This window comes from Centroberyx affinis, unplaced genomic scaffold, assembly GCF_046629955.1.
Source record: "Centroberyx affinis isolate AG114_WGS23_722 - 3 ecotype Tasmania unplaced genomic scaffold, CSIRO-AGI_Caff_v1 ptg005366l_1, whole genome shotgun sequence".
In the NCBI taxonomy this organism is placed as follows: Eukaryota; Metazoa; Chordata; class Actinopteri; order Beryciformes; family Berycidae; genus Centroberyx; species Centroberyx affinis.
Window position 1 is genome coordinate 35,269 of NW_027282681.1, and position 27,560 is coordinate 62,828.

The window sequence follows — 27,560 nt, forward strand, 5'->3', positions numbered from 1 at the left end:
GACTTGACTTAGTGTTCTAGATTTAGACTTGAGACTTGACATTAATGACATGGGCTTGACTTGGACTTGACTCGGTAATCTACATTTAGATTTGGGACTTGACATTAATGACATGGACTTGACTTGGACTTGACTCGGTAATCTACATTTAGACTTGGCACTTGACTTGAGACTTGTGCCTCAAGACTTGAGACTGACTTGGGACTGGAGCAAATGTGACTTGATTACACCTCTGGTTTATGTCAATTACAGGCCACTGCAAGCTGTGCCAGAAACCTGATCGCTGATAGATGCCGATAGATTACTTTGTGCACCTTTAACTCTTGCTTCATGCTGATCAGCAACTACACATAGCCTGATCGTTATGCCTGGGTTGGTCTGAAATGGCCCTATAGAGACAGAAAAATATCTCAAAAAAAATCTATATGGAAAAAAAAAATATCTGCATCACGTGGAGATATCAGACGGTACGCAGTGTTTTGCTCACAGTAATTTGTCATATTGTTGGTATACTATCAGCCACACCGCCATATGTTTCACACCGCTATCTTTTTTTATGGAACTAATTTATTGATGTTCAGGAGTGGACAATACGAGAATGAGCCTCCTCTCTCTCTCTCCCCGATCCTCCTTTCCTCCTCCCGTCCAGCCAGAGCCGGCCATCACTCGCCAGCTGCGCTCAATTACCTTGATCACCTACCCACGGTATAAAAGCCCTCCTAACTACATGCCTCGTTCGACAGCAATTGCTTTGCGCCCCTCCGCCTCCCCTCTCCACCTCGTCTATCTGCACTCTCACGGTCGGCGCAGGTCTCCCAGGGGCCGGTTGTCTCGTCGCAGATACTCCCACGGCGACAAGCCTCATCCAGCCAAATAAAATATCCACAGAGTCTGCCCTGCTCTCCTGACCCTTCTTATTCCGTTCGAAACTTCCATTAAAATCCCTGCTACCCATACACTGTCAGTTATTCAAGTTTCAGCCTCGTGAAATTGTCACCGAGGAGGGAGAGTGACAACTTTGATCCCTGCAGGACGGAGGTGTGATGAAGTCGGCTTTGCTCGAGTCCCAAGTCAGTCTCAAGTCTTGAGGTACAAGTCTCAAGTCAAGTCCCAAGTCTAAATATAGATTACCAAGTCAAGTCTCAAGTCAAGTCCCAAGTCTAAAAATAGATTACCAAGTCATGGCTCAAGTCAAGTCCCAAGTCTAAAAATAGATTACCAAGTCATGGCTCAAGTCAAGTCCCAAGTCTAAATATAGATTACCAAGTCAAGTCTCAAGTCAAGTCCCTAGTCTAAATATAGATTACCAAGTCAAGTCTCAAGTCTATATATAGATTACCAAATCAAGTCTCAAGTCAACTCTCAAGTCTATATATAGATTACCAAATCAAGTCTCAAGTCAAGTCCCAAGTCTAAATATAGATTACCAAGTCAAGTCTCAAGTCAACATGTATAACACAGAGTCAAGTCAGAACAAATCAAGAGTCCATTTAATATCTTAAAGAAAACTAAACATCTAGGACTTGCAATATTGTTTTCATAGGCTAAAAAAGTGCATCATGAGTTTGATTTCTATAATCAGTTTCAACTTCAATAAATTCAATCGTTCCATACAAATTCAGAAAATAGAATTTAAATTCAGTCGTCTGCTGGAACAAATCTCATCACTTTCAATCTAAGTCATTTACACAAACACAAGATCTCAAGTCAAGACTTTAGAAACCTTTTCAAGTCATCAAAGTACAAGTCAGAGTCAAGTCCCAAGTCACCAGAACCCAAGTCAAGTCAAGTCTCAAGTCTTCTCTTCATGCATCAAGTCAAGTCTCAAGCAATTCAAATTGTGACTCGAGTCTGACTCGAGTCCAAGTCATGTGACTCAACTCACCTCACCCCAGACCAGTCATTTTTGGACAGGGATTGGTAGAATCCAGAAACAAAACAAAAAATCATCATCTGTAGCAGCCCCCAATTACAGTCAAAAAACGCTTATAATTATTGTTATTATTACCACATAAACACCACTAATGGCTTTCCCCTTCTGCTCACCTGTCCTCCCTTACCTTGTTTTCCAATCCACTGCTCCTCCATTCTCTTTCTGCTCTTGCTCCACTCCCCATTATTCTCCCTGCCATCCTGTCTGTCTCCTTGCCGGCAGAGGATTGCATCCCACCAGGAGGGATTTTGCGATTTGCCCTCTTTTGAAGAAATAGTGCTGTTTAGTGAAAAAAAAAGTGTGATTTTTTTTAGAGAGAGGATCCATTAGGAGTCCAGAGCAAAGTCAGAGACAGTTAATGTCCTCATCTAGTTGGTCTACTGAGACTCCCACTGGCCAAGGCAAGGTCAACAACTAGAACACACGCACACGCACGCGCACACACACACACACACACACACAATTAAATCGGTGAAACAGGCTTTTACCCACTGCCCTGGCAATTTATCGTCATTTGAGCTTTGTTATTGCTGGATAAAGTCAACTGAATAGTACAAACACAAACCTGCTGAAAAACAGGTTCAGCAAAAACAGCCCTGCATGACTTAAGAACTCCTACAGACATTACCTGCAGCTGGATAATCTGCAATATTACATTGATAACTGCAAATGGAGAGCCCACACACACTGACAAAAAAAGGAAAAAAAAAACAATGACAGCATTATATATCCTCTTTTTTTTTTTATTCACAATTTCTAATAATTGCATACATACAGACCACCGAATGACAAAGGAAACATACAGACACCAACGTATGCACATAGGAGGAAGAAAGAAAGAGGAAAAAAAAACAAAAAGGGTTAATACCACAGTACAATTACAATATTATGGAAGCCCATTTCCACCAGTGTGATGGAAAAAAAAAGATCCTGTAAGTCATTATAATGAGAAACTTTCTCAAAATAATGACTTAGTATCTCAAAATAATGAGAAACTTTCTCAAAATAATGAGAAACTTTCTCAAAATAATGACTTAGTATCTCAAATCATTATTTTGACTTACAGGACCGTTTTTTTCATCACACTGGCGGAAATGGGCTTCCATACAATATAATGTAAGAATTAAGCAATTGATTGCAGTTATTCCAATATGAAATGAAATGGCAACAAAGACAGTCCACGGAAATGCCAATGTCAATTAAGAATTAAGAATCCCAACAGAAAGGGTACTGAACCATCCACAATGAAGACCATCCACAATACAATACAAAATTTGAATCAAAATTCAAAATTACAGATACAAAAAAGAAAAAGGTGCTTGGAAGCTTTATTTTCATGGACATTTGATATCTCAAATGTCCATAAAAATATATCATATTCACACATAGAGTGTGAACATGACACATTTTACAGATGATTGCACAGCTAGCGGTTGATGCAGATGCCAAAGGGAAACAAATCTGCCATCCTCCATGTCATTGTTCCGCCCATAGATGAATTCTGCTGTGAAAAACAAGATAAATGGATAGAAAAATAAGCAAATTATGTATACCGTATAGTTTTCACATGATAGGCAACAACATGCAACAAAGCCAAAGGGTCAAAAAATCTGTTCAAATGATTCCCAGCAACTAAAACAAACACACACACACACACCAACTTTCATCCGACTTTTTGTTTGTGTTCACTTGCATGTAGTGTCCTCTAGCGCAGTGGTTCTCAACATGGGGTCCGGGGACCACCAGGGGTCCTTGAGGGGGTTCCAGGGGGTCCCCTGCAAATTGATGAGTTGTTAAACTTCACCATTATTTCATTTACAAGACATACACACAGAAGAACACAATTAGAGAATGTAGAAGAATGACTGTTTTGATCATAGTTTCTCTGTTATCTGGCCACCTACAGTACAGATAGTCATGGAATTCTGGACAAAATCATATCTAACGATGACAACATTCACAGATTTGTGAATTCTAGCGCCTAAACATGTAAAAAAGTAAAGGAATAATCTGTATCTGTGTCTGTATCAAGCATTTTTTTGAAGTGAGAACTCTCTTTTTTTCCCCCTTCTTGTACATCATCTTGCGCCCGCGGTGTGTGTGTCAGCCGGCGGCTAGCAGCTGAATGCTAACAGGCTGTTTAACATGGCACTGAGAGCTCGGACTGGCAGTGGATGAAGGCAGGTGGTTGAATTAATGAAATGTCAACACTGCACTTTAAAGTCTAGACAACCCAATTCTGCTGGCCGCTGAACACAAGGAGTGAACACATGACTGGATTTCTCTATAGCCATCTGTACATAGCATTTACATTTTACAGCGGTGCACTCTAATGAGGATCGACTGTAAAGACCGGATGAGGATTGAAATGTGCAACATTCACGAATCGCTATGAGCGGCAGGCGGCTTAGTAGTAAAGCGGTGCCAGGTCCAGCAATGAAATACTGAGATCTTAAAAAGAAAAGGTTTAATTAATTCTAAATGTGTGATGAGTGGGAATGAAGGTGGGTGGTTTGCTAGCCATCTGTCCCAGTCAGCAAGAATCTGTCTTGGCGGTAGTGCTGATGAGAAATGACAACTTGGACTGTGACCGGAATGGATCACTATCTGCGTTTTAAGGCACTAATACGTACGTCAGACATTTTTTGTTAGTGTCCGAATCGTAAAATAATATTGTGGAATGATTTTGAGGGCACTACATATTTCCCACAATGCAGTGAATATGTAGTGAACAAGCCTGGTCACCAGTGCCGCCTAGAAGGTACTAAAATAAAACACACAAGATTTCTGAGCATTTATACTTTATATGTACATTTATATTTACTACATTTACGCTATTCTACTCATTATTTCGGGTGCTGCCCTAATAATATAGATAGGAGGATGCGGTCAATCTCATATTATTCCATAGCGCATGCGTTTGAGATCAGAGCTGCCACACGGATTTATCATTCTGGATTTATTTTACAAAGTCTCCAAAAAGACTCTGCGGTTCAAGGCTGGATTACAAAGCTTCTGGAAGGGAGACGATCGCACTGGAGCCCTCAACGGTTAGCTTCTGGGCAAAAAAAAGTAAGCCTCTCTGATGCAGCGTTCCAGAGATAGGCCTATTTAGTATGTCATATACGACATCGTTGACCTGAGGGGGTTAAAATGCATAATATAGCCTACAATATAATAGGCTACAAGTTATATATTAGTGTCGTTGTATTGGTCCAAATTGGTCCATTTGGATGGGAGACGTGCAGCAGCAGTATAAATCAATCATTATAAAAAATATAAACATAGTAAATTTGCAGAGAAACCTGTTGCAGAGAAACCCTTATTAACAAGAGGCGTTTTGCTTATGCAAAGAAATAAATCTATTTAAACGAGATATTTGCTTGCCACAAAACAATTCTGTGAACTGACAAAGAATGAAATTAATAAGCTTTGTTAGTGAAATATCCTTCAAAAAGTGTAAACTAATGGCGTTCTATTATGATTTTTCTTATGTTACGTTGAAAAATCATTGTGCCCCCCCCGAGAAAATTTCATGCCCGTCCACGAATTTGTTTCTCCCGCCGGGTCTGCTGGTCACTAAAACCATGACAGTATACCAAAATGCATTGCGAGTCTGTCGTCATTGTCTACAGTCCGATTAGCAACTTGAGACGTGAGAATGGAGTTGGAGTTGAGAGACGACGTCTCATATGCAGATATCTGTTTATAGAGATTAGCCGAAATGTCGTCCGGACCTAAAACACCTACAAAAAGTATCGATGTTTGTGTATTGTGTGGAGAAACGTTCGACTCTCGCGTCTCAAGTTGCTAATCGGACTGTAAACAATGACCGTCTTGGCCCGGATGTCCGCTGGCTCCACCGGAAACCCCCAAATATTGGTCGTCACCCCTAGAGTCTAATCGTCATCGGACCGATAGACGATGAGTTCCAAGATTGGTCGTCACCTGGCCGTTACCAAGCAACGAACCCTTGTAACCCTTCCGTGGTTTTATAATGATGGCATCTTCTTCTTCCCCAAACCTCGTTTACTAATGCAAGTGAATAAACTTTTTTTGGCACCCAAAAGACGTCAAGCTACTCTAAAGACGTTTTCTTTCAACTGCCGTCTCATAGGCAGATATCTGTTTATAGATATTAGCGGAAATGTCGTCTGGACCTAAAAAAACTTGTGAAACAATCCGGTAGACGTCGTCTCTCAACTCCGACTCCATTCTCGCGTCTCAAGTTGCTAATCGGACTGTAAACAATGACCGACGCACGGAAGAGGAAGTCTTGGCCCGGATGTCCGCTGGCTACACCGGAAACCCCCAAATATTGGTCGTCACCCCTAGAGTCTAATCGTCGTCAGACCGATAGACGATGGGTTCCGAGATTGGTAATGTTTTTAAACCGAGCAAAACCAAAAGGGACAAGAAAAAGATCTAACGTCGGTGAGCCCAACTGCTGTTTAGGACACACTCTTCCCACCAGTGACCATAGTGACACCAGACATTAATTTAGACAAACAGGGTGAACGTACAACGTCTCAATTAGCGGATCCGGAACGCTCTTCTCTGTTGTAGCCGCCCTTTGTGATTTAGGCTGTCAGGATGGGTCTATTTTGACATAAAAAAAAACATTAAGTGCAGCTTGAAACCAAAACCGCAAGAGGACTCTTTCACTTGCTTTTCATCTTTTTTTGATCGTTTTGATTATACCAGTGTTTCCTCCTTTTTATGCTACGCGGAGAGAGAGAGAGATAGAACAGGAAATGAATTATTCTTTTTTGGCCAGGCACTCAGCGGGCCGGTGTGTCTCGGAGGCTAGCAGCTGAATGCTAAGGGGGGGGCCTGCTTAACATGGTGCCGAGTGTTTCGGCCCGGCTGACAGATGAGCTTAGTAGTGCGGGCAGGTGGGCGCTCCGAACGCAACATGTTTGCTGGAATTTACCTGACATCCCTCGGAGGAGAGGAGAGGAGAGGAGAGGAGAGGAAGGGAAGCAAGTACACAGGAGAGAGAGAAAGGAGGAGCAGAGGAATAAGAAGAAGAGAAGAGGAATGGAAAGGAGAGGATGGGGAGGAGACAGAGGCACAACTTTGCCTCCTTTCAGATCCAAATTTTCTCTGTCCTGATTTGTACTTTGCTGTAGTATTTTTTGATTTTATTCTTTCTCTCTTTCTTCCACTGTCTTCCTATCTCTCCTCCTCCTCTTCCTTGGTTTTTCCTCCCCGTTTCTCTCGTTGTTTCTCGTTTTCTCACATCAGCTCCTTCTTAACGAGTAGGATACGAAAAGACAAGCCGCGAGCAGGTGCACGGCCTCAGCGCTTCTCTCCGTCTGAATAAATCAAAAAAAAAAAAAAAAAACACCCCATGAATATTGTTGTCATAAGCGGCGCCCGACACCCATTCTTCCTTGCTCTTATCTGTTCTGTGGTGATATTATACAGTAATTTCCTTTCTCTCTCTCAGCTCTCTCTTGGCCTTGGAACGGAGGCGCCGGCTCTGTGCCTTCATGCTTGTATAAGCACATGAATTATCAGGAGAGAAAAAGGATGGCTAACCTTGGACTCTCTGAAGTGGAGAGAATCACAGGATGAAAGCCAAACATTCAGACTGACAAAACTGCTGCTGTGTGTGTGTGTGTGTGTGTGTGTGTAATTTGACTGGAGTGAGAGAAGGAGAGGAAAGAGAGAGAGAGAGAAACGGTTTCTTTTCAATCTAATCTCTCTTTCTTTCTTTCTTTCGTTCGCTCTCTCCGCCCCTCTCGCCTTGGCTGGAACATGCAAATGTTTGTGGATTCATTTTGCTCCGTGATTTTTTTTTTTTTTGGTCTTTCCTCCCCTTGAATGCTGTGTAGGGGTTGTGGTTGAGGCTGGGATGGCTGGTCACTGGGAGGTTTACAAGCACTTGAAGCCTGAGCCATGATATGTCACTGGGTTTGAATTATAATCTGGCATTTAGGTGGGATCCCAATACATATACTACACACACATAGGGCTGGATGATAATTCAATATTATCGTTTATTCGTCTTTCAGTGGGATTCTATTGGGATGATATGGTGATTTTGGGATATCGAGACGCACAATTCTGCCGACTATACCAGTGATTCTCAACCTTTTTCATATCAAGGACCCCTAATTTAGTCCACATTAGAGCCACAGACCCCCATTTGATGAGATTTTGTCTCTCGGACCCAAATCTGAGAATATTTTTATTGCTAGATATGATTTTGTCCAGAATTCTATGACTATCTGTATTGTAGGTAGAGAGATAACAGTAAAACTATAATCAAAACAGTCATTCTTCTACATTCTCTGATTGTGTTCACTTCTTGTGAATGAAATAATGGTGAAGTTTAACAATTCATCAATTTGCTGGGGACTCTCTGGAACCCCCTCAAGGACCCCTGGTGGTCCCTGGACCCCACGTTGAGAACCACTGCCAGCAAATTTTATTTAGAAACTCAGACAAAATGAAGTATGGTAGGATATATAGAATATTATGTGAAAATTTCAGTTTAGTTTGACATCACACCAAACATTACCATTCGGTTCAATATGATGAACATTAATTTGATTATTTAACGTGATTTCGCTTATGTGAGCCATATCGTCATATATATATCGATATCGAAAAAAATCCTTATGATTATCATGATATTGATTTCAACCATATCGTCCAGCCCTACACACACACGTGACATACACACAAATAGGCTGCTGTACACCTTAATCCTATTATGTTTGGGGTCAATTTGACCCCATTTAACAATTTCTAAAAACATGATTAACATGATTTTTATAGCTTGATATTTCATGACATTTCCTAATTTCATGGGGAAAAACAGGTAAACATACAGTAAAATGTAACATTCTCTTTGCTTTGACTGATACTGAGGGAAATGTTCCCATGCTTTAGGGCAGTGGTTCTCAACGTGGGGTCCGGGGACCACCAGGGGTCCTTGAGGGGGTTCCAGGGAGTCCCCAGCAAATCAATGAATTGTTAAACTTCAGCTTTGTTTCATTTACAAGAAGTTAACACGGTTAGAGAAACTATGATCAAAACAGTCATTCTTCTACATTCTCTGTTATCTCTCTACCTACAATACAGATAGTCATGGAATTCTGGACAAAATCATATCTAACAAAAAAACATATTCTCAGATTTGTCTTTGAGTTTTATCTCACCTGAAGGTTTTCTGCCAGTGAGGTTTGGCAATGAGGAATTTGACCCCAAACATAAAAAGCGGTTGTCAATAATAGGAGGGTTAAGATACATACTGAATATCAGCTCTACTACATGACAATGGTACACACACACACGCGCGCACGCGCAACACACACACCTGCAGTGAAGAAACCACAGAAAGTAGAATTGAAGGCCCTTGCAGTACACGGTTTCTATGGTGTGGAAATTGTTCATTTCCAGGTTTTGAAAAGGCAGAGGCTGCAAAAGTAAAAGTCCCACTCTATATGTAGAACTAGACCAATATGGGTTTTTGAAGATATTTTTTAGATTGAGGCTGCCAATAGCCGATATTTGGTGTCAATATTCAGTATCTTTGAATTTGACCATTTTCTTTCCAAATAAATTCCAACAAAGTATTCAATGTTCCTTCCAAAAATTGTATCCTTGGCAGGGTGGAAAAGCATATGAAACAGCATCTAGACCAAGCTTCCTCAAGGGTTTCCCATAGACAACCAGTGTAGCATTGATCAATTCTGCAGTAGATGTATAATCAATCAAACTGAATCATATCCATCATATCAGAGGTGGACCACACTGGCTTTTTTTTTCCAGTTGCAGGCCTATTGTTATTTCAGTTATTCTGACATTCTGTGTTGGAAAGAATAAAAATCTTCAAACTGAATCAAAATCTTGAAAAGTAGGGAATTCTGAAATGGAAAATATGTATGAAAAATAAAGTTCTACTGTTGGGTAGAATGCTCAATTTTACCAAAAAATCTTTTTTTTTTTAAACTTACTGAAAATCTACTTTTGATGGGGTTTCACAAGCTCTGTAGGGTCATGGAAGTCACGAGTGCACAGGTTCAGGTTATCTTTGCTTGAGTTGGGAGGTTTCCATACAGCAACAATTACTATTCATTATAGTCTAAATATTAATAATATGTAATATAGGGCTGGGCGATAATTCAATATTATCGTTTATCGTCTTTCAGTGGAATCATATTGTGATGATATGAAGATATTTTGATATCGTGACACACATTTCTGCTGTCTAAATTGATGGCAAGCAAATTTTACTTCTGGTAGGTATATTATTTGAAAATTTCAGTTTTGTTTGACATCACACCTAACATTACCATTCGGTTCAATGAGATGAACATTAATTTGATTATTTAACGTGATTTTGCATACATTAACCATATCGTGATATATATTGATATCAACAAAAATCCTGCCCTAATGTAATATACATTTTTTTGATGTGAGCCTCAATGGATGGGATGGGCGGAAAGCATACTTCAACTCCGACGACCAAGGTTCAACTGCCAAGTTTTCATTTTGAGCAGATGTTTTTCTTATTTAACCATGACCAAAATCTTATCTTAACCTTACCCAAACTTTTAGGTGTCTAACCTTAACCCTAATCCTAACACAAAATTGTTTTAGTCGCCTAAACGTAACCTTTTCATGTGTCACACACATGAAAATGGTGTGTCCAATTTGCATAATCTGCGCTTCAGAATTCATGCTCTTTTCACAAAATGACACATACACACACATACTGAAAGAACACTCATGGATGAACATGTGAGTACCTGGCTGCTACAGAGATGATGCGTATCGATCTGATAAAAGATGAGTAAAACAGAGACATCATTGATATTTAATTCAAGCTTTCACAGTTCCTAAGTGGTAGAGTGCTCTCTCTTCTCTCTTTTATCTTTTAATAGTGTAGCACAGAGTAGTATCAGTCAGTGGAACTACTAGTAGAAAGAACTACACAGAACAGTGCTCAATACCTACTCCAAAACACTCCAACTACTCCATTGGACACCATCCAGTCTGTAAAGCTGGCTTGGTTATCAGCTCTAGATGCTGGAGCTGCCATCATGAAGGAGACACTTTAGTCCATACAGTAGAGTTGAGACGTGAAGACATGGGCGTGGCGATTTCTTGGTTCCGGAAGCAAAAAACCTATTCATTTTGGTCATGTGACTCGCCATTCAGAGAGTCACAACAGTTGAGCGATCTGAACCGCAAGCGAAACTAGCAAAGTTGGGGAAAAAAAGGCTAAGGTACAAGACTGTGTACATCTGGGTGTTAGAGGGTAAAGAAACTACTCATCCCAGAGAGAATTGCGCTATGGAAGTCCCCCAATCACAGAGCTCGCTCCGTCGTCTTGTCATGTGGGAGAGACAAACTGTATCTAGAGCTAGTCATACAAGATAGACCTAACGCTACAACCATGGACTAAGGGTTACAACGTTAAGACAAGAAGAACATGGTCCGGTGTTTTGTACCTGGCTGCAGCTATTGGTCAGGAGCGCACAACTGCACTTCTTTCTATCGCTTTCCATCGTCTCAGTTGGCGAAGCAGCGGTGGATCCGACTCATTAGGTTTAATTAACGATTTATCACAGCAGGTATCAGAGAACTGCTGGTTAGCTCGCTGGTGCTCCTGCGCTACACAGCTATCATCGCCATCATCTCATCGCAACATGACGCTATCCTACTATAAAATGAGGAAAACTCTCTGTCTGCATCCATTTTGCTCCTCGATGGGTTGGCCAATCAATCTGAAACTGCACATGGGCGTTGAGCATTCGCATAGGCTGGGACTGACAAAGCTGATTTTTCCATTTTCCCAAATTTACGCTGTTTATGCGCATTTTTGGCAAGTCTGTGCGGAGTTGTGGCACGCGCATCCCCGGGTATGGACTAGTAAGATTTACATTCGGCAAAAAACATGACTACTAATTCTAGAATTCTACTGCTATGTGCTTGACACACCTACCAAATCGCCGTTGCGAGTTTGTTGTCCCGTCACCATAGTAACTCCTTCCTAAGGATCATGGATACTGTAGTGTTTGGTGCCGTTTTGAACATGGAAGCGACAGAAAAAACATGATTTGACACAAACGAGGTTGAAACATTTCTAACCGAAGATCATTACAGCAACCTTTAGGATCATTTTCTGATGTCGGAGAGTGAAGGGGTTCTCTGTTGTGTAATATGGCAGATATTGCTGAAGTTAAAAATCCCAATGAGTCAGGCTCTGAAGTTACCCAAAATCAGATTGGATGGAGGTTAACGCAGGGAAGAGCATGCTATGTCACCAAACTGAACAAATCAGAATCCCATGCTATTCACTAACTGTGCACCATAAGTGGAAAACTGCCTAATAGTGCCGGTGGATATATCAATTATATGTCGATCTTGCTATTTTGCAACACCACTTTCAGGGCCGAATTTTTACATACAAATCTTGCCTAGTGCAGGTTTAAATTAAAGAATAACTAAACCTCAAACCCAAATCTGTGGTGAAGGTACTGAACTGGCCATCTGCTATTGGCTGGTCTTTTTGCCAGGTGATGTCACCACCTGTGGTACTCTATAGCAGTCATTCTCAACCTTTTTCATATCAAGGACTGCTAATTTAGTCCACATTAGCGCCACGGACCCCCATTTGATGAGAATTTGTCTCTTGGACCCAAATCTGAAAATATTTTTATTGTTAGATATGATTTTGTCCAGAATTCCATGACTATCTGTATTGTAGGTAGAGAGATAACAGTGAAACTATGATCAAAATAGTCATTCTTCTACATTCTCTAATTGTGTTAACTTCTGAAATAATGGTGAAGTTTAACAATTCATCAATTTGCTGCGGACCCCTTGGAACCGCCTCAAGGACCCCTGGTGGTCCCCGGACCCCACAGTGAGAACCACTGCTCTATAGAGGGTGACATCACCTGGCACAAAGACCAGCCAATAGCAGATGGCCAGTGCAGTACCCTACTTTTCACCATTAGATGTCAGGCTTCACCACACATTTGGGTTTGGGGTTCAGTTACTCTTTAATGTCTGAATCGGGCCTACATAGAAATTATCATCTGCATGTTCCACCCCTATCATATCACTAACATATCACATTCCCACATACACAGACACACTCATGCAGGCATCATATACCCATGTGGACACTTGTATGGTTTATTACGTATCCTGAGGTGACTCAGAGCCACAGTGGTTTGTTCCTGCAGCTCACGTTCTTTGTAACGAGGTGATAAACAGCTTGTGTGACTTCACAGCTCAAGGTGATGTTAGATTTGGCGGGTGGATATAAGCTCAGTGTGGTCGAGTGTAGCTCAACAGGTAGAGTAAGACGCTAACACTCTCAGGGTTAGTTTTATTTCCTGTGTAGCTTAATGGGTAGAGCAAGACGCTAACACTACAGGGTTTAAGGGTTAGTTCCCTTTACTAAAGATGTATGCTGTCAGATAATGATCTCCTTTAAAGGAAAATGCACCCTATAACACTTCAACACCGTTAATAGACAGCTATGACGATGTACCATTTTGTTGTTTGGTGATGTATTTTTCTTATTCCTGTGGACAACTGGTCAAACATGGACAATGTGAGTATGCCCAAGATTGGGTGTTTAGAACAACAAATGTAAATTCTTTCATGGGCTGGCCATAGGTTGAATCACTATTGTGTTATAGAAATTGGAGTAGCAACATTTACTTATATGAATATGCTGCAAGCAAAAGGGACCATCTCTGAAACCAGCACAGCAGCCCTCTCCCCCTATGTGGCAAAGGAGGCTTAGGGCACAGGTGCATAATGTACAGCACAGTATGGAGGATCAAACTGTTCTGCTTTTACTGAGCATCGCTGCCTGTCTCCAACCACTCATCTCTTGCACAACCCAAGGCACTTGACCGCCATGAAAACCAGAATAGAAACTACTCACCGAGATCAGATGCAGCTGGATGAGTTTGTAGCGTTTGGACTTTTACTTCCCATTCATTTGAGTGAGACCACGAAAATAGCCTGAAAACTGACATTTAACACGTTGGTGAACACATTCAACAACGGATCCTGCTGCTGTGGTTTTCAATTCACTGTGGGTCCAACGTTAAATCGATCAATCAGTCACATCAGCTCCTCTCATCTTCGTCACAGCAGTGAGAGGAGAGTCCAGACCGTTTGCATGATTGCACAAATTCACTGTTAGATTGCATTGACTCACAGCTACATAAAAAACAGTCTGCGAAACTTTATTTTCTTCTTCTTTTCTTTATTTTATTCATGTAATTATTCAATAATGTTTTGTCAGAATCAAGGTTGTTATCGTTAACGAAAACTAACGAAATAACGAAAACTAGGTGTGAAAAACCATTTTCGTTAACTGAAATAAAAATAAAAATGTGGCTTTATAAAAAAACGATAACTAACTGAAACTGTATTGTGTGTTTACAAAACTAACTAAAATAAAATAAAATTATAGAGAAAATGTCTTTAGTTTTCATCTTTGTCAATTTATTTCATACATAAGCCTAGTATTTAGAATTTTTTAATCTCGCCCCTGACAAATACCCCATATCACAAAAGAGACTAAAACTAACACTGAAACTAATAAAAACTCAACTAAAACTAAGCATTTTCAAAAAATAAAAACGAAACTAGTAAACCCGCTTTAAAAACTAATTAAAACTAAACTGAAATTGAAAACAAAAAGTCAAAACAAAATAAAAATAAAAACTAATGAAAAATGCAAAACTATAATAACCTTGGTCAGAATAATGTTTTTGGAAATTAAGTGATTTATCCCATGTACACCACTGAATAGGTGAAAGAATTTCATTAGTCTGGGTTTCAGTGGAGAGTTTCAGTGTCCCATGATGGTCTAAATGCTGTTTCAGAGGCTTTCCCACCCTGACAAGATGAAGATTCTGCCTGAAACACTGAATACTTGGATTTTTTTGGCATTGAAAAAAATTATAATTTAAAGAAATTGACTATTGTCGCAAAATAAACAATCAGTATCAGCCTTCAGTTATGAATTGTCCAGAACCAGAGACAGGGACAAAAATATAGTTTATGTCTCCTTCCATCCCTGTAATGCAGAAGCAGAATGTATAAAACATTTCTGTCCTCCTCTCTCTTACCAACCCCCCAATCCCCTTCCAAACATTTTCAACCTCTCTCTCTTTCCATTCCTCCTATCTCACTCGCCCACCCCTCCTATTTTCTCTCTCGCGCTCTCTCTCTCCCCCTCCCTCAGCCTGTCTCTGTGTCTCTCCCCTGGTTGCTTTCTGCGATACAGGTGCATAATGTGTGCTGGATGTCCTGTCCAGCCTGCACCATGTCTCCCCGCTCAGTCTAAAGGGGCTGATAAGGCCAGATGGCTCTCTGCTTTGTAAGGCTGTGAAGCGAGTAATGCAGTGGAGCAGAGCCCCGAGGCTAAACACTGTCTGCATCTCATGTGGTGGAGGTGTGTGCGTGTGTGTATATGCATGTATGTGTGTATTTGTGTGTGTGTGTGTGTGGACTTCTATCCTTGCAAGAAACAGTTTGAGTTTTAGACCTTCAGAGTGTGAACATGTTGCAAGTATTTTGGACAGTTTTCGCCGCTTCAAGTGGCTAGTTTTACAATTTGTATCGGATTATATCATCCTCCAATTAATTTTGACACCATAAAGGTTTGTTGGTAGAAAAATGAGACCATCGCGGAGAAAGTGATTCTCAACCTTCTTTATATCAAGGACCCCAAATGTAGTACGTATTAGAGCCACGGACCCCCATTTGATGAGATTTTGTCTCTCGGACTCAAATCTGAGAATATTTGTATTGTTCGATATGATTTTGTCCAGAATTCCATGACTATCTGTATTGTAGGTAGAGAAATAACAGAGAAACTATGATCAAAACAGTTATTCTGCTACATTCTCTAATTGTGTTAACTTCTTGTACCCCCTCTTGGAACCCCCTCAAGGACCCCTGGTGGTCCCCACATTGAGAACCACTGGTTCAGTCTATGTGTTGCTTTCAGTCTGTTCATTCTCTCCGCGGATACGAACTGCCGCAAAGTGCCGTACTGAGTTACGGCATAAAGTCAAACCACACCAGGATAAGGGTCTCAAATTGTGTTACTGAAGCTTTTAACTTTTTTTTTGGACCAGTGTGGGTTATATCTGCGGTGTAGTCAGCTACCTGTACAGCTACTAAGCTACTGTATTTCCTCTAATAGTGGCCGGTAGTCATTTAAAAGCCGGGTCTCTGATAATGGCCGGGGCCGTGGTCGACACGAACAAATAAAGGCTGGCCCCAAATACAGGCCGGGGAAAAAAACAAAGGAAAAAACAACGGTGGATACCGGTAAACTCCTGGTGCCTGTTATATAATGTAACTGTAGTTTGTAGTAACGTACAAGTGCCACAAGATGGCAGTATGCCACAAGATGGCTCGGCCGGCGGAAGTCTCTGGAGCATGCCGTCGTTGATTAGGGTAATTATCGGTAATGCATTGCAGTAAGAAAAAAAACGGCTACCTAACGAACCCCGACAGAAGCAGATCAGAAAACAAGGAGGCTTCGTACTAAAAAATATGAGCAAATATACTTATCAAACAGAGGGAATTAGAAATAAAGGCCTGTCTCTAATATAAGCCTGCTTCCAATAAAGGCCTGGTACCCTCTGCAGTTGAGGTGAATAAAGGCCCGGGCCAATATTAGAGGAAATGGTTTGTATATGGTATGTAACCTAGCCTAGCAAATTAGCTTCACTTGTGGGTACATAGCTGGCTGCCGACAGAGAGTGGGGGTACAGAAGGGAAAGAAACTATAGTGACTTACATTAGTGAGCAGACCATGGCGTTCCTTCTGTCCAGTGTGTGTGGGTTGTAATCGCGTTGTTTAGTCCGCATTTGGTGTCTGGTTCCGACATCCTGTGTCGGTTCATGCGTCCTGCCTTCTGCCAGCTTGATCAGCCATAATCAGCACATTTAATACAACTCCATACTCAGATTATGTTACTTGATTTGTGTTTAGTGCGGTAGCGTTTTCCATTAGCTGCAGCTCGTAGCATCAGAATAGTAAATGTTGGATAGGCTATGTTGACAACAACAGCGATCCCCCACCTGTTAACTCAAATTTTCTACTACTTCATAGTACAATGCTGTGATTAGGAATAATATAGGAACTAATGTTTGAGCTACAGTTATCTGCAGCAGTATTTTGTTTACATATTCTTGCTGTATGGAGTTCGGCATCGCTAACGCCGCTAAGAGGTTGCAAAGACGTTTGTGACTGTGGTTTTTTGGCACTACCACTAGGAGTCGCCAGAATCAACAAGTTTTTGGTAGATTATCCCATTGGTCAATTTTGCCATTAGGTGATGAGAACACAGACACCAAAATCACCCACATGTCCCTTGTAGATCATTGGTCCATGCTAATGCTTTAGCATACACCATGTTGAGTGATAGTAGGCTCCGTGCTAATGCTTCAGCATACACTATGTTGAGTGATAGTAGGCCACTAGCATTATCTCAAAAATGAGGACTTGTAGAAGCTCTAAAGCTAAATGGTAAGTTTTGTTAAACAATATGTGTCCAAGTCTAGCAGTTTTCTGTAGGAGATATGATAGAAATTATGATAGAAAAATAAGGTAGTGTACACATGGACTGGTCAATTTGTACATTTTCCAGCGATTCCAGAAATGTACAAATAGCTTGCCAAAAATTCCCACGTCCCCCAGTTTATCTGCACATGCCCCGATTCATGTGAAACCATTTACTGGTTTCATTGCAGATTTCCCTCCGATTTAGCCATCAGTTCATACAGTTATCTGCCTCGATGCAAAATCGTTTAAGAATAAATTATGAGGCATCTAAGACTATCCCCCCAGCCCTAGAGAGGAGTAGAGGAACTAGTTTGATTGCACTGTTGGTTTTGCATTATTTATGCAGTAGTGTTAAATATTAGTTATTTACTTATCTGGTCTAGTTTAGTTAGATGAAGGGAGGGAGGTTGCTCTCTCTCGCTCCCTCTATTTAACTAAACTAGGGATGGATATTTTTTGATAAATAATATGGATATTTTCCTATTGGACTGAATATGTGTGTCTATGTGAGGTGAACTTGTATATAACCCATGTTTAGTTTTGTTTTGATATGTTTGTGTTATTTACGTTGGTTATTTTCAGTATTGTTATTATTATTATTTCAATTTGTTTTGATTTATTTTTATACATATCTTCATGTTGAATTGTTCGGATATATAAAACTCTACAAAAATTGTAACCCCTTGTAAAGGAAGCTGTCAACCTATGTTGAAATATTTTTGATGTAAAAGGGGATATGAGAAATAACCAAATAAAAAATAAGTTTAAAAAAATAAATAAATAAATAAATAAACTAGGGATGGACAAATAACACAAAACCAACAGTGCAATCAAACTATACCCCCCCCCCCCATTTAAGTTAGCTAAACCAAGTAATTACCTAAATAATGAATATTTAACACTGCTGGGGCATATGCAGATAAACTGGGGGATGTGGGAATTGTTGGCGAGCGATTTGTACATTTACCACATCATTGGTAAATGTACAAACTGTACCAGTCCATGTATACATGTACCATGCTATTGGATATACAAATTAACCAGTGCATGTGTCGGGAAATGTGCAGATTGACTGGTACATTGTTACATTGGCTGTTTTTGCACGTAAACTGTAACACATATACCAAAAAAAAAAAAAAGGTGTTGTCTGCTGTAACTGTTTTCAAGCTGCAGAACTAGAACTACAAAGCTGTGTTTTCTATTCTATTCTATTCTATTCTATTCCATCAAATTAGAGTTGAAAGCATGCATTTACTTGGATATGTATTTAAGTAAACAAAGAAATCTCCTGAAATTCATGATCATCTGTCCCTCATTCCCAGTGTCAACATGTAGATCCAGGATCTTTTATCTCACTTCAAATTTTAATTGCATTGTTACAATAGACCATTTAACTTTTGTAGGAGATTTAGAAAATTAGGGACAAGATGAGGCTTTTACAGTTATCTGCAACTCAAACAGGCCTACTTTGAATGAATCCCAATAAAATAAAATGACATAATGACTGTCTCTGATATGCATAGTGTCACAGAGAGGGAGGGAGACATATGATAATGGCCAGCAGTTTGGCAATCCTGATCCTCCTTTTCTCTACCACGGCCTCTATTAAGTCCAGGCTTAGCACTGTGACAGCTAGCCTTCCTGGAAAATAACTAAGTTCTTTTACTCTGATGTACTATCCATTTAGAGGGATTTCTACTTTTGGTCAACTACAACAGTGATTCTCAATCTTTTTCATATCAAGGACCCCCCCCATTTTATGAGATTTTGTCTCTCAAACCCAAATCTGAGAATATATGATATATATATGATTTTGTCCAGAATTCCATGACTATCTGTATTTTAGGTAGAGAGATAACAATGAAACTTTGACCAAAACAGTCATTCTTCTACATTCTTTATTTGCGTCTTGTAAATAAAACTTCTTGTAAATGAAATAATGGTGAAGTTTAACAATTCATCAATTTGCTTGGGACCCCCTCGAACCCCCTCAAGGACCCCTGGTGGTCCCCGGACCCCACGTTGAGAACCACTGAACTACATGTCAAAGGAAATATACTTGTTTTCACTCTACTAAATCTATATGTACTAGTATCAGAGGCAGCATAACTGGACTATAAACGCTAACATAACCTTCAGAGTTTAATACATTAACAACTGAATGCTTCTAAACATTGAAATACAAAAATGAGATATAAACATCGCACAAAAAGTTCAGAACTTTGTGTTTGGTAGATTATTTCTCTGTTGTAACAATGCTTCTTGGCAATACATTTTATACCGTTGGAAAGCCTGTTTATTTCCCTTTTAAATGGTGCCTCATTTGTAAGGAACATGCATTTGTGGGACGAGCAGCACAGCTGAGTATGTGGGTTGCGCTCATGAAAAATTTGCCAAATCTTCTCTGCCAATGCCAAACAGCTTATTCTGCTGTTGCTATTGACTCTTGTTTGGTGTTGTTTGGTGGATTGGATGATTGAAGTCTATCAGTAACAAGGAAGAAACAAGACATATTGGCAATTTTACAATTTATTCATTTAACAAACAGTCAGGAGCCTCAGTAGCGTGTGGAAGAACCATACACAGCCACAACAGCCTGGCACCTCCTCCTCATGCTGGTCACCAGCCTGGTCACACACTGCTGTGGGATGGCATTCCACTCCTCAACCAGGATTTGTCGCAAGTCAGCCAACGTGGTTGTGTCGGTCACTCTAGCACGAACAGCACGCCCAAGCTGATCCCATAAGCGTTCAATTGGGTCGAGGTCAGGACTGTTGGCAGGCCATTCCATTCTCTCTACTCCCAAATTCTGGAGGTAGTCTCTGATAAACCCCGCTCTGTGGGGGCGAGCGTTGTCATCTTGGAGGATGGAGTTCGGTCCCAGACTGTGGAGATGTGGGATCGCCACTGGTTGCAGAATCTCATCTCGATATCTCTCTGCATTGAGATCGCCTCCGATGATGACAAGCCTCATTTTTCCAGTGATGGAGATGCCGCCCCACACCATCACACTGCCTCCACCAAAAGGTGTTACTCTATCGGTGCAGCAATCAGCATAGCGTTCTCCCCGTCTTCTCCACACTTTGACCCTACGATCCAACTTCCGTAGGCAGAATCTGAACATCGCTGAACATAACGTTCCTCCACATGTTCAGGTTCCAGTGCAGGTGCCAATCAGGTACCTGATTGTCAGCACCTGGGGGTACCGGAAGCTCAAAAAAAGAGTCAATAGCAACAGCAGAATAAGCTGTTTGGCATTGGCAGAGAAGATTTGGCAAATTTTACATGAGCGCAACCCACACACTCAGCTATGCTGCTCATCCCACAAATGCATGTTCCTTACAAATGAGGCACCATTTAAAAGGGAAGTAAACAGGCTTTCCAACGGTATAAAATGTATTGCCAAGAAGCATTGTTACAACAGAGAAATAATCTACCAAACACAAAGTTCCGAACTTTTTGTTCGATGTTTAGAATTATAGATTAGTGTAGTATCAAATGATGGAAAAAATACAGTTGCATAAAGCTGTGAATTCTAGGTACAAAGGAACTGATACACTTCCAGTAAAAAACAATTATGGATGAAGTATGACATTTCTGTCAGTATGTAATGTTAGGGAGTAAGCCTTTAATTATGCATATTTATTCATTATATTTATTTGAACATCATAACAAGGCCATTTAATCTGTAAACAGCCTATAGCAACAATAACTATAAAAACAAAAAAACAAAAATCACATCACTGTATGTAGTCAATCAGTCAAACATAATGGCACTTATTGAACGTCAGTGTAATTTTATTCCTTGCATGTATTTAATATTAGTGTAATATTTTGTGTAATTGTCTTTTCTTCCTGCTGCCCTCAGTGGAGGGATTAAGCTCTTGAAATATTATTCATCCATGATCCAGTGTTGTGCTCCCAAGATGTCTTGTCCTATTTCCCATTTCAACCTCTGCAGCCGCTCCCCCCCCGCCCCCTCTTTAGAAACTATGAGCCTGTCTCGCACTGCATGATTCCCCTCAGACTGTTTCCTCTCCGCCATTAAGAATGAACCATAAAAGATGTGCAATGTTTACAATGTCTTTAATACAGTTTTAGATTCCAATTGGGTGTTTTACACAAATTTCCCAAACAAGCTTTGCAGTCTCCACACAGTCTGTTCCCATGCCATAACACCCCACCCTCCTCATATTTACAAGTCAGCATTCTCTACTGTGCTTATTATATAGTCAGTGACAACTAATTTCATTTCTACTAATCACAAAGTAAGCAACTTTTTAATTTAATCCTTTTGTCCTGTGCTTTTTAGATAACAACTTTTTAATACTCGTCATCAATATTTGAATTATAACAATAGCAATCAGCTACAGAAGCAAATGCATTCACTTGAGAAAAAAAAATCGCCCTCTTTTTCTGAATTAATGAGATAATTATCTCAGAATTCGGAGAAAAGTTTTCATGGAAAAAATAAATAAATTCTGCTCTTGCTTCTGAATTAATGAGATATCTCAAAATCCCAAGAGAAGCTCTCATTCCTACTTGAGAGCTTGATGTCATGGAAGCAAACATGTCATGTCAGAATTATTTTTTTTCCCATGAAAACTCATAAACTCATGAAAGTATTCTCCTCTAAGTGGGCTCACTTGAACAAGGCATCTTGAACACCGCGCATCAATTTCACTGACGCTTGTGGATCAATTACTCATAGTCAACACAGGTAATCCACCTTCCACAACTAGAAAAAATAGTTGCTAGGCAACGGTGACGCGGACAGCACGGGAAAAAGTAGCAAACACTGAAATGATGCACCGTCTATAATGCATAAGGTCAATATGACCGTTATGGCCATTCAAGGTAGAAATACTCAGAACTCCTTTGTGTTTTGTAATTTTAATAAAATAACAATGTTAGAATAAAATATACACACATTTAGGAAAAGTCAGGCTCCTATAGTTACATGGGTTTATTTCAACAAACACCGCAAAAACCTCATTTTGTCAGAGTTTTTAAATAAAATTAGCTTGTTATCATTATTTTAGACAGCAGAATTGTATCATGATATCCCAAAATCACCAGATCATGATGATATGATTCCACTGAAAGGCGATAAATGATAATATTGAATTATCGCCCAGCCCTACATGTGAAGTAATATTTAATTGACTAACATTTAAGTTATGTAACTTAAGAGCTAATGTTAATGAGACCATCTCTCCGAAAATTGGTGTATTCTTTAAGATTCAAATTAGGATAGGCGAGGATAAGGGTTTAAGTTAAGGTTGTATGTGATTATGTGTATGGAAGGGTTGCAAAGAAAAAGAGGAGGGAGAGAGCATACAGTATGCATGCTCTGTGGAAATGTATCTCCAATTTTCATAATTGAGAGCTGACAATGTCCTCCAGATGGTGAACCATGTTTCATGACCCAGGCACCAAGCAAAACCATTGCTAATGTATGGCAAAATGTTATATATTCCATTGAAATATGTGGAAGTCAAATCAATCATTTTTATTCTCAGACTTTTATTCTATTATTGATTATTTTATTGCAGTGCATGAGGCGGGGACAGGCTGGGACATTGGTATGCATGTATGCCTTTGGTGTGTGTGTGTGTGTGTGTATGAAGTCATTGAGTGATACGGCGGAGAAATGTGTGTATGTGCATGTGTGCAGGATATGTTTTACCACCAGATGAAGACTATAAGCAATAAACATGAGCCAGCCCCATTCCCTGCAGCCAAACCGTATTATCATATTATCATATTTTTTTTTTATATTATCCACCCAATCACTTTTCGTTTCTGGAGATGTAATGAAATCATTCGGTCTTCATGCTCCGCTTCTCAGCCAGCATGCTGAGTAAGGACCTTAGAACCTGAGCTCACATTTTGCTTTGAGATTTTTCTGGAATGTACCGCGAATCAAGGCAGGATTACACATGCTCTCAATGTTAATGCGCATTGTCTTTCAGACCGTTGCCTTTGCCACCAATTCTAATTTGATTACACTGGGATTTATGTCGTTTTGTGAGCAATATATATTGTTTTGTGTGACGGGAAAAATCTCATAAAAAGCGTGTCTTGTCAGCTAAGGCATACCGCCCTCGTGTACCATCCTTGGGAGTGTATGTATGTACGTGCATACATGAAAGTGTGTGAGTGTAACGTTGATGATTTGTTGAATGCATTGAGCTAAAGTGCCTTTTGCTGGTGTCCTTGTGTGCAACATGGTTTTAACATACATGGTGATAAAGACCCCTAATCAAAAGCTGAGAGCATCATATGAGAATGTTACACAGTAGATGATTCAATGGGGAAAAATGATGAATATGATGCAAAAGAACAACCTAGCTTTTGATATAACGGGTTGTTCCTTGCCTCAGAGCTACATTGAAACATGCTAAACCAGTGGTTCTCAAACTTTTTCTGTCATGACAAAATGGGCCAAGTTTAACTTTATTGAAATAACATTAAGATCATGAACATTCCTTTCACCTTTCTTTCAGTAATTTATGTTGCGCAAATAAAAAAAAGCAACTTCCACTTCAACTTTATCAAACCACTTTTTGTGACATTTGGCACTAGATTGCTCCATCAGTCTGTGTGCTTTTTCAAAAATAGGGAAAAATCAAACAAAATTTGCAATCACTTTGCCAGAACGATAACAATAAAGAGTTTTCAGACATAAAATACACACTCGTCTCTCCTCATCTCCCACCACATTCACTGTGAACCCAAGAGCAAGATAGGGCTTCGTCATATTTTCTTGACTTGGTTTTTGGTTGATTACCGTCGCACTTTGTCTTGTTTGTCTCGGAAGCATCGCCTGTTTTTCTTTTCGTCCCTGTCAAATATCTCTCCATTCCGATATCAGACCTTATAACCAATCCTGAAACTAACGTGTGCTATGTGGAGATTTCATTGAGACATAATGATATAAACCAATATCCACACAGCAGCAGCAGTGTTGCTGTTTTCACCTCTTTTCTAAAGCTTGTTGTCAAATTCCGCACCGGAACGACGCTCCTCCCGGTCCATTCAGTAGCTTTTCAGTTTTTTTAAAACTAGCAGAATAAAGCTAGTTTAAAAAAACAAGTGAAGCAACACCTCATGGCTGTTTGCATCAGATCTTAGTGTGCATTGTTGACTTATTATTTTATTTATTTATTTATTTTGATTTTTTTTTTGTTACTTGTTTTTTTTTTCTTTTTTGTGTGTTGATGGTTTCTTCCTTGTCATATGTTTTGTGTGGACGCCTAGAAGAGTAGCTGATGTTTTCTGCATCGGCTAATGGGGATCCTAATAAAATCAAATCAAATCCCTGAAAATAATTATTGTAATGGTGGAATCGATGAAGCGAGCGAGTGAACTTGTTCAACTAGATAACTTGCTACCTGCCTCTTCACTTGTCATTGTGGGACATGTAACCTTCAGAGGGAGAAAGATCTGGCAAAGTGAGACTGTTAACCGGCGAGACTTCTCCATAGTTACCTTTAGTTTAGCTTGGTTTGTCCAGTAGCTTTACTATGCTTTATTTACGAATGTGTTGCGAATGTCAGGCTTTTTTCCCCTGCCCAGTGCAAAGCGTAGCTGTGAGCGTTGCTGGTAACAGATACAGCAAGAACACAATGGACACGAGGAGCAAGAGATCATTCTTGATACTACACAGCTATCTAATTAGCGTTAGCTAAATCTGATGTAACAGAGGAGGTAGCCTAACGCTGAAAATAGCCATTGCTCTGCTTGCTCTTGAAGAAGAGGATGAGGAGTCCATTGTGAAACGGAGGATGTGGGTAAATGATGTCCTCCTCAAGAGAACAGAGCATCATTTCATCAAAGACCTCCGCCAAGATCCTGTTTCAATGACTTTTTGACAGTGTACCTTCTATAGAGTACAACAGGTGGTGACATCAGCTGGCACCGAAGACCAGCCAGTAGCAGATGGCCTGTTCAATTCATCAATTTGCTGCGGACCCCTTGGAACCGCCTCAAGGACCCCTGGTGGTCCCCGGACCCCACAGTGAGAACCACTGCTCTATAGAGGGTGACATCACCTGGCACAAAGACCAGCCAATAGCAGATGGCCAGTGCAGTACCCTACTTTTCACCATTAGGTGTCAGGCTTCACCACAGATTTGGGTTCAGGGTTTAGTTACTGTTTAAATATCACTCTATTGACAGTATCTTCTCTCCGCCTCAGGTATCATCCGTACGGCTTTGTCCAACATGGACCGTGAGTCCAGGGACCGTTATGCTGTGGTGATCCAGGCCAAAGACATGGCTGGGTCAGTGGGAGGACTCTCTGGATCCACCACCATCAACATCACCCTGACTGACGTCAATGACAACCCCCCAAAGTTTCCACAGAGTAAGTGATCCTGGTCATATACGGCACATTTATGCACATTTTGCACATGCAACACTAGGAAAAGGAAGTGTTGCTTCATCTGTCTACTAAAGCTCTGGTCTAGAAGTGTTCAGAGTATATGAGCTAGACCAGTGATTCTCAACCATTTTCATATCAAGGACCCCTAATTTAGTCCACATTAGAGCCACAGACCCCCATTTGATGAGATTTTGTCTCTCGGACCCAAATCTGAGAATATTTTTATTGATTTTGTCCAGAATTCCATGACTATCTGTGTTGTAGGTAGAGAGATAACAGAAACTATGATCAAAACAGTCATTCTTCTACATTCTCTAATTGTGTTAACTTCTTGTAAATGAAATAATGGTGAAGTTTAACAATTTATCAGTTTGCTGAGGACCCCCTTGAATCCCCTCAAGGACCCCTGTGGTCCCCGGACCCCACGTTGAGAACCACTGAGCTAGACCCATTAGATCCATTTTCCATGTCGGTCTGGTTTTCCTTTTGGATATTGTTACTGTTTTGTCTCTACAAGCACGGAGTCCAAAGACAGGGAACAAAATCACACCAAACAGTCTTTGAGAACCTGTGGTTACCTAGGCTTTTGTCAGTGACGTTTGTCGGTGACGGGTCGTCACCTGGCATGAATTACAGAGTGCACCAAGTAAAACATTTATTTTCAATCATAAAATGCTGGAAATCAACTTCATCAAATGAATAATACCTTTTAAGCTCTATTTTTGTGCCAATGCATGGCGGTTGGTGGGGCTTTGTGCCAGCGAAGTGGCATTTTCAGGTTTTTTTCTCATGCGGTCTATGCTATGTTCGTGGCTTTACCAAGTGATACATGCATGAACGGATCCTTACCATCCCTTTTTGTGGATGATATGTTGGCCAAATTGACTGATATAAATCTACATATGTGGCTGCGGTGTGAATGATTGATCAGATCAGATGGGACGATGAGGAGCGATGTAGATGTGGCTCTTTTTCTTTTGGACTGGAAATCCGCTATAATTTATTGGCCACAGTCTACATTGATTGTCTTTATTATTATCTTGGCGAGTGCAAAACACCAAAGAATGACTACACATCTTGCGGATTATCACTTAATAATATTTTTTATGACAGCCGTGGCCGTTTTCGGGATGTTCGTCTGTCCGTCCGTCCATCCGTCCGTCCCATTCTTGTGAATGCGATATCTCAGGAACGCCTGGAGGGAATTTCTTCAAATTTGGCACAAATGTCCACTTGGACTCAAGGATGAACTGATTATATTTTGGTGGTCAAAGGTCAAGGTCACTGTGACCTCACGTCCGTCCCATTCTCATGAACGCGATATCTCAGGAACGCCTGGAGGGAATTTCATTACATCTCTTATCAATGATAAAATAAAGTTTATTGGTGGAGGCATACAACCGCGAGGCGGTTATTTCTAGTTTATGTATTATATAGCAGAGTCCTTTTATTAACAATGAGGTCACATTTCCAAAACAAGTCGCAGAGTCAAGCAGCCTCACACAGAATAAGACTAAAATATTTCTCCTTTGAAAAACAAATCATAATAATTGGCACGCAGTTTTTTTATTCTGGCTAACTTGACTGGTCATTAGCTCAATTATGTAACACAGAATCTAACAATTAATAACAATGGCAGGTTAACTGTAAAACATTTT

The 27,560-nt window shown here is 40.3% G+C and overlaps 1 protein-coding gene across 1 annotated transcript in view; it reads left to right on the plus strand.

Annotated features, from left to right (window-relative positions):
• Positions 1-27,560, plus strand: part of LOC139667204 (cadherin-18-like) — a gene marked incomplete at its 3' end in the record, with an annotated part of 52,312 nt that overhangs the window by 17,808 nt on the left and 6,944 nt on the right. Inside the window, exon 5 of the mRNA XM_071546639.1 lies at positions 25,717-25,884. Coding sequence (XP_071402740.1) covers positions 25,717-25,884 — 168 coding nt within the window. The remainder of the gene's footprint in view (positions 1-25,716; positions 25,885-27,560) is intronic.